The 10006-nt window shown below is 30.2% G+C and overlaps 1 protein-coding gene across 1 annotated transcript in view; it reads left to right on the top strand.

Annotated features, from left to right (window-relative positions):
* LOC147469816 (uncharacterized) overlaps positions 1–7353 on the top strand; it is a 17555-nt gene extending 10202 nt beyond the window's left edge. Inside the window, exons 3-4 of the mRNA XM_086547155.1 lie at positions 233–282; positions 7318–7353. Of these exons, the coding sequence (XP_086403281.1) occupies positions 233–282; positions 7318–7353 (86 nt within the window). The remainder of the gene's footprint in view (positions 1–232; positions 283–7317) is intronic.
* Positions 7354–10006: the final 2653 nt, after the last annotated feature.

Below are 10006 nucleotides of genomic sequence, written 5' to 3'. Positions count from 1 at the left end.
CTTTCTCTACCCCTCCCTCCCTCCCTCCCTCCTCCCTCATCCTCCTCCCTCTCCCTCCTCCCCCTCCCACTCTACCCCCTCTCCCTCCCCTCCCCGTTCTCCTCCTCCTTCCCCCACCCTCTCTCTTCATTATGTTCGTGTTCCCATCCATAAGTGACCGAGTAGCATCGTGGTTTGTTTTAAAACTGCTTCTGATGCTGATGGATTTTATCTCCGAATGATAAATCTGCAGAGTCGGTGCGATCAGCTGGAAGTCAGAATCAAATGTCAGATGATTTCTCGGTGCGGTGTCAGATACGCCTGGGGGCGCTGGGGATTTTGTTTTTTTTATTCGTGTTTTTGTTAGGTTGTTTGTTATGATGAGGATTGGAGTGATGATGGTTGTGATGAGGGTAATGGTGATAATGATAATGATGGTGAGATTGATAATGGTGAGAAGAAGAATGATTATGTTTGACACTGATGATAGTATTAGTAATGATAACACCATAGTGATGGTGTACGATAATGATTATAATAAATGATAATGTTGATTGATAGCAATATCACTAATGATATTGATGATGATGATTTATGATAATGATAACTATATGATAAAGATCGGCACATAACAATGATAATAATGATGATACCTCGATGATGATGGATAAATGACAAATATAATGATAATAATGAGAGAGATAATGATAATCATAATGATGAGAAAAGATACTTGATAATCATAATAATAGTAACAATAATACTGATAATAAATAATAAAAATACTAATGACGATAAAAATAACGTCATTGATAATAAATAATGATAATGATCTAATTTAATAGCAATAATGATAATCATGGAGAAACATATAATGGTTACCAATTAAGAGACAAATTAAGAATGTTAATAATTGTTGATGATAAATATGAAAAAATTTTGATAATTATCAAAATTATAGTGGTTGATAATAATAATAATGATAAGACTGATTATGATGATGATGATAGTAATAATGAAAACGAATCGTATATGATGATAATAGGTAATAATGATAACTACAATAAATGATAAATAATTGAGGATGATATTAGTAATAAACAGGAATAAGAAAAACGTATAATGATAATAATAAGAAAAATAGTTTATGTGCTATTGCATTAATGTTGCTTACATAAATATATCCCCCAATCGTGGAGGCCGATAACAAGGCAAATATAAATGGTCTCAATACTCCCATAAGACAATGAGGATCAAGAGAATAATTTTTGAAACGAGTGAAAAAGTACAGTGAATAAATAAGAAATGAAAAAGAGGGGGAGAAATGGAGGGAAAAAAAAAAGGGATGAAGAGAGTAGAGAGGCCACCGAGAAGAGGGAGGGAGAGGAGGGAGGGGAAAGAGAAAGAGAAAAATAAAGAGTTGGAAGGAGAGATGAGAGAAAAAGAGAGGGACGGTGAAGAAAGGGAGAGACAAGAATGGGGAGGGAAGGCAACGGGTAGAAAAAGACTAACAGAGAGGAGAAAAAAAAAAAGATATATATATATAGTATATTTACTATGCTACATATATATTATATTATAATGATATATCTATATAGATTTATAATATATATATATATAAAATACATATATATATATATATATATATATATATAGAGAGAGAGAGAGAGGGGGGGGGAGAGGGGGGGGGTAAGGGAGAGGGAAAGAGAAAGAAAGAAAGAAAGAAAGAGAGATACAGACAAACAGAAACACAGTAAAACCCAGAAAGTGAGTGAGAGAGAGAGAGAAAGAGAGAAAGAAAGAGAGAGAGAGAAAGAGAAAGAAAGAAAGAAAGATAGAGAGATACAGACAAACAGAAACACAGTAAAACCCAGAAAAAAGACATACCGAGAAAAAGAGAAAAATTACATAAACAGTTTAAAGAGAGAAAATCAAATCCATTCTGTGGTAGGGGATTGCGGGTTGCCGCCGGGAGGAATATTAAATCGAAACTTACCATTACAAAAACATGGGAGCAAAGGCAGTTACAAACCTGAATAAACAAAACTGTAACCGCGGACGAGGAGAGTTTATTTTAGAACGAAGGGCAAAACAGGTGCAAACGGTGTTAGATTGTAACACTCAAAAAATTCCTATTACAAAGCGTGCATTATATAGATATGTGTAGGGCGTCTCTGGTCGGTGGTTATTGTGGGCTGTCGTGTGTGTTGCATGTGTGTGTTTTGTGATGTAAATATATACTACATATATACTATATATAAATATATATATTATATATAATAGATATATATATAGATATGTGTGGTGTGTGTGTGTAGTGTCCTGTTGGTGTTGTAGATGTGGTGTGTGGTGTGTGTGCGTGTTGTGTGTGTGTATTGTGTGTGTGCTATAATATATTATATATATATATATATATATATATATATTCTATTTATATATATATTTATATATAAGAGAAGAGAAGATCGAGAGAGAGAGAGGACGAGAAGAGAAGGAAGAGAGGACGAGACGAGAGGAGAGTGAGCAGTCCGGAGAGGAGAGACAATAGAGAGAAGTAGAATTGAGGAGGGAGTGAGCCAGAGAGGCGAGGACGTCTGAGATGAGAGAGGTCGTGGACGGACGAGACGGACGGAGTGAGAGCAGATTAGAGAAGAGAGAGATCAAACCTCTCACTACACACTCACACAAACCAACACTCACACACACACACACACTCATACCCATTACATGTCATGTACTGTAAGTATATATATATTTGTGTATGTATGTATATTACTTTAAATTATATATGTTATATATATAGATATATATTAAATATATATATAATATATTCGTTATACATACAGTAGTAGATGTAAATATATATATATGTATATATATATATAAAGATTATATATAAATGATAATATATAGATATATATATACTATACAATATAATATACACTTATATATAAATTATATACATGAATATATATGATATATATATATATAGTTGATTGATAGATATAATATATATATATACCTGTGGTATATAATACATATATAGAATACTATATATTTAGTATAGACATATATATATATACTACATATGTTACTATATATCTAATATATATAGATATATATATAATTATATATATATATACATGTGTGTATATATATACATATTATATACATTATATATATACATATACTAGTATATATTTAGATATACTTATATATATATATATATATATAGTATATTTAGATATATTTATATATATATATTTATATAGATATATAACATGTGTGTTTGTGTGTGTTGTCTTGTGTGTATGTAATATATAGATATATTATATACATATACGTATGAATATATTTTTGTGACATCAATATATTGAATAAATGTATATAATGTATATATATATATATATAATACTATATATTATATAGTGTTATAATAATTTTATATATAGATATATATATATAATCTTTATCGAATATATATATATATATATATGTAATATATTTGTATATATATATGCATATACATATTATATATATATATATGTATATTTATATATATATATATGGATTGTATATATATAATATATATATTTATAAATATACATATATATGTACATATATATATAAATATATGATTATATATATATATATATAAAATTTATATATATCTATATATATAATTTATATTCATATTACGTTTGCGTATTTCTTATATATGTTTGTGGGGTGTGTGTGTGTGTGTGTGTGTGTGTGTGTGTGTGTGTATGTCTCACTCACACTTACACACACACACACACACACACACACACATGATACGTCATATATATGTATATATACATACAATAACACACACACACACACACACACACACACACACACATATATATAATATTTATATGTATATATATGATATTTATATATATATATATATATATATAATATATAATATATATATATTCATAGTTATATATATATATATATGTGTGTGTGTGTGTGTGTGGTGTGTGGTTTGGTGTGTGTGTGTGTGTGTGTTGTGTGTGTGTGCTGGGTGCTATGTTGTGTGTGTGTGTATGTATATATACATATATATACGTATATATATAAATATATATATATACATATATATATACATATTTATATATACATATATATATGTACATATATATATGTATATATACATATATATGTATGCATGCATGCATGTGTATATATAAATATATATGTATATATATGTATATGTATATATATATATATATATATATATATATATAATGTATACACATATGGGTTTGTTTGTGTGTCTGTGTGTGTATGTGCGTGCGTGCGTGCAAGCACACGTGCGCTGATATATATACCAAAGTTACCCCAATAATTAAATAGAAAATGGACGTAGTATTTACCACAGAAAACCTATTTTTAAGCGGTAACTTTAATATTTTAGTGTTATTTTTGTTCGATTGTTTACAGATGCTCCGTGGCTTAATCCAACGATTGAAAAAATGAAATTCAAAAGTATGGTTATGATAAGAAATAAGTGAGTTAACTAAACCTACAGTAGATAAGAATCAGATAACTGATGAGCACATACGCAATTTTGAAATTTGTAAAGTAATAATGATACTACACAATGCCAATAATGACAATGTGGATATTCAAATTCATGAAAGAAAAAAAAAAAAAAAACAGAGGAAAAATTGTATAGATCATGCATGGATACATGCGTGAAACACTGAGAAAAAGATGAAAATATATACAAAATACCTTAAAACAAATGTGGAAGCATGGAATAGCAAAGTCAATAAAATACTTATCGTAATCATCTATAATTGATTTAAAGAATTTTGACTTATAATATAGATCAAAAGGAGAACAACTACACGAGTCATATTTGTTGTTCTAAAACGGAAGTAATACATGACAACAGATAAGTAAGATAAGTCTAAATGTGATATTTTAACGTTTACATATCGGAACATAAGACATGTATGATATGATTTTAGGGGAAAAGGGTGAAATAGAGAATTGGAAAAATACTTAGAAAGTCTTTCAAAATTGTCTTTAAGACATCAGTATCATATGCAATACCCATCAGTATTACATGCAACATTTATAAGGCACCAGAATATTTATAAAGTCGAACATCTGATATCAGAGCTAGACAATTTACCGTGAAGATATTTGAAAATAAATCACCCTTACGTCACAAGCTTCCAAGGTTTTGTCTCAAATCAACGATGAACCATGCATGTGCCCTTGTTTTAAGGAAAATGCACCCTACTTTTATATGAAAGAAAATGAAAAATTCTCCCTTAAAAGAAAAAAAAAAAACGGTAGTATCATCCTAGGCTCTGTGGATAATGAAAAGGCTTTCGATTTCCTAGTAAAGGAATTCATTAGAGAATATCAAATAACTGTGATACTTTAAACATTTCACAAATCTACGAAAGTGAACTTCTTACGTATGAAAATAAACGAACTAAATCATAATTCTAGGCAAAGCAACAGCAAAGATCTGTTGAAATACGGTATCCCATTAGGCACTAAAACAGAAAATCTTAAACCGCTATGCATTTCCAAGACTAACCCCGGAAATCTTGGAAACCCAATAACATAAAAAAATAATAATAATAATGAAATAAAATAAAATAAAATATCTTGTACGAAAGATGATCACTCTGAAGGTATCATCATATCATATATAAAAAAGAAAAAAATAATAATAAAAATAGGTATGTTAATACGATGAACTCCGAATACAGGAGGACATTTACTACCAGGATCCCATCCAAATTCTACTGATTATCTCTCGAAAGCACGATCCTGTAGAACAAATAAGGAAGATTCATAACCCGAAGAACCTTTTGGAAGACGAGATTGAAAGAGCAAGCAAGAGGAAGAGGAAGATGATAACGAAGTCTTGTCAACAGCAACCAATAAAAAAGGGAAGAAATGCGAAGAGTAGAGCTTATCAGAAAGAAAACTAAAATAGCCATGATCAAAATCCCATGAATTGATTCGTGATTTGATTATCTAAATAGGCTTCTAAAATTTGATGAGTTACATATTGAATAAAAAACCCAAAAACAAAAATCTTGTTAATAAGAAATATTCATCTGTAAAAAAAAAAGTCACAGATAGAATCAAACCCTAAAGAAGTGGGAGAGAGTAGAAGGAGAGAGGGAGAGAGGAAAAAAAAGAAAAGAAAATAGAGAGGGTGAGAGAGGAGTGGGCAGAGGGAGAGAGAGAGATGATGGAGAGAGGGGCAGAGAGTGAGAGAGAATAATAGAAAGAGAGACAGTGGGGGGGGAGCTTGATGGGTAGTAAAGAGAGAAAGGGAAAGAAAGAGATACAATAGGTAGATAGATGTAAAAAGCAGCATGGATGGAGTGAATATCTATAAGCAGAAAGAAAACAGAGAAGTTAGCAGATACCAACCATAAATTCAGTTTAACACCCCCAAACAGAACCGTTATTGGTTTAGTGGTTTGTTCCTGTCCTTTAATTTCTTTCAAATGAAAATGTCAACGAAAATGACTCTCTTGTTACGGCACAGACCCAGAAGCTTCATGAAAACATTGTTCTGTCTGAGTCAGTTCATTCGCTTTTAAATTTGGTTTTCAATTTCTATTTCCTCATAGTAACTAATTAGTTTTTGGACCATTAGTATGTGTTCATATGTGTATGTGTAAACATACATACATGCATACATTGATACATCTAGATAAAACATACCACACACACTGACACACTCAAACACACACTCCACACACAGCCACACACACACACACAACAACACCAAAACACACACTCATCATACACACACACACACACACACACACATACACACACACACGCACACCAACACACGTAAACCACACTCAGACAAATTCTATCAATAATAAACACACAAACACACAGACAAATAAACACACACACACAGACAAATAAACACACACACACACACATAAACACACAAAGAACGAACCTCTGAGGCCTTTCCTTTTAAAGCCAATTATTATTCTATTTAATTTAAAAAAAACGAATTAAAAAATAAAAAGATTTATTAAAATCCCTGCATCGATCTAATTTTCTATCCTCCCCGGTCTGCCTCTTCGCTTCACTCGATTCAACGTCGTTTAAGGAAACATTGTCAAAAAAAAATGGCAGAAGATGGAGATAAAGACAGAGAAATGAAGCCAAGATGAGAATCGATTATTATCACAGTTTCCTTAGTAACAAAACACGAGAATTCAGTTGCCTTTGAGTTCGTATTTCCTCGCGCCATTTCAACATCGTGGTGTTAATATCTGTGAATGAGGACGTGTTTTACCGCAGAACCCAGATCCGTATGACATAACAGGCGTCACCTGATCTGTTCAGTGAATAAAGGCGACTACTCTTCGACCTTCGGCAAATAAATCAGTGTGATTATGATCTGCTTCCGGGTGATAAAAACTGTGTTGAGTTCACTGTGTTGTTTTATAGATCGCTTTTTGCCTTTAAATTGGTATAGAAAAAGCATGAGTGTGAATGAACAATATCTATATTTACAGATATAGATATAGGCGTAGAAATTGATGATGTGTGTGTGTGTTGCTTCTTAACTGTATAATTAGCCCTCAGTGATCCTTGCGAAATATATAGATAGATAGATAGATAGATATTAATAGAGAGATGACGAGAGAGAGATGTGTAAGCACCTGAGAGAGAGAAGAGGAGAGAGAGAGTTGTGGGTTGAGTAGTGAGGGGAGAGATGACCCGAAGTCGATGTTTGAACGTTGAGCCAGACACCCTGAGGAGTCCTCCGCCCTCCGGTGAGATGCCACGGGGAGTGACCAGAGAGTAGATTGAGAGAAAGAGGTAAGAGAAAGAGAGACAGAGACAGAGAAAGAGAAAGAGAAAGAGAGAGAGAGGGAGAGAGGGAGATTGATTCAAACACGTCCTTATATTCAGCATCATTCAGTAGCCAGAACCATCAATGACTGCCGTTGTTACACACCGACCACGAGTATTCATTCATTAAACGCACTAGAATGGCAACGTTTGTAAGCAAGAGTAAACACACATGAAACAAGAACTCTTTGAGGCAGTTAAAAATATCGATCAGACAATCCGTCCTTCACGTTATCAGTCATTTCGTGCGTATAGTTCGTAATGCCTTTTACCCGCCCTTTGGTAGTGTCATAAAACAGGGAAATATCATGGCATTAATCTATTCTCTCCATGCTATTATACAAGCGATGTAGTTAGGATTGTTGTTTATCCTGAATGGGCTAATATGCCTCTTATGTCAAAGAATTATGATTGAACATTTGATGTAGAAATGATAATAATAAACATCTACATAAGATATGACTTACAGAGCTTAATCTCAGACATGAATATGGCTTCAGTTACTCAAAGCTACAAGGTCATCGACGTCGGGTTTCTTAATTACTATGTATAACTTTGGATAAGATCTAGAAACACGTAATCATGACTTTGTAAAACAACCCTTTCCCACTACTCCTGCCTTTAAGGGTGTTTTTGACATGGGAAGCGCGATTAAGGATTCCTCAAGCACTGAAAGAGGAGCTTGAGCTGGCCTTTATAATTATATTAATATATATATATATATACATATATATCCTATATATATAGTACTATACCTATATATATATTATTATATTAGATATTTATATACATTGTATGTAATGTATATATATATATATTTAGTTTATATCATTTATATATTTATTTATATATATATTTAGATATATATATTTATACCTATATATATGTAATGTATATATATGTATTTAGAAATAAATATATATAGACATATATATTTTTATATATTAATATATATAATATATATATAATATATACATATATATGTATGTATATATATGTTATATATAAATAATATCTATATATACTATTTATATTATATATATCATATATTATATATATTATATTTGATATGTGTGAGTTATGGGGTGTTCCTGATAATTGTGTGTGGTGTGTGTAGTGTGTGTTGGTGTTGTGTGTGTTTGTGTGTGTGTATATGGGATTATATATATATATATATATATTGTATATATATATATATATATATATATATATAATATATATATGATTATATATTTATATATAATATATCTATATATATATAGATATGTGTGTGTTGTTGTGTGTGTGTGTGTGTGAGTGGTTGTGTGTGGTGTGTGGTGTTGTGTGTCTTGTGGTGTTAGTGTGATTTATATTTATATATATGATTTTTTATATATATATAGTGATTATATATATATTATTTATATGTATATGTATATTATAATATATATATATATAATATATATTATTTATATTGTATATTTTTTATATATATTATTTATATTATATATATATTTGATATATAATTATATATATGTTTTGATGAGTGTGTGTGTGTGTGTGTGTGTGTGTGTGTTGTGTATGTATGCTATGCTTGTACCTCTTTATGTATAATATATATATTAATATATTTATATATATATATATATATATATCATATAACATATATTCATATATATACAATCACACACACACACACACGCACACACACACAGCACACTCACAAACACACACACAACAAACATACACACACACACACACACATATATATATATTTATATATTTATATATGTTAAAGTAATATATATTATGTATGTTATATAATATATATACTATATACTATACATATATATATTTATATCACATATAATGTGCGTGTGTGTGTATATTATGTATTATATATATATATATAAATATATACAATATATATAATATATATATATATATACATATATATAATATATATATACATATATATTGCATTTACTCTTCTTATATATATGTATATATATATAATACATATACATACATACATTCTACACACACACGCACCACACACACACACACACTCACACACACACACACCCACACACACACACCACACACACACATTTTTACACAAGATATATATATTTTATTTTTTTTATATATA

The sequence above is a fragment of the Penaeus japonicus genome, unplaced genomic scaffold, assembly GCF_977035675.1.
Source record: "Penaeus japonicus unplaced genomic scaffold, GWHDUDI00000001_assembly GWHDUDI00000019, whole genome shotgun sequence".
NCBI classification, from domain to species: domain Eukaryota; kingdom Metazoa; phylum Arthropoda; class Malacostraca; order Decapoda; family Penaeidae; genus Penaeus; species Penaeus japonicus.
The sequence above is the reverse complement of the archived record's forward strand: the minus strand, read 5'-3'. Positions and strand labels throughout refer to the sequence as shown.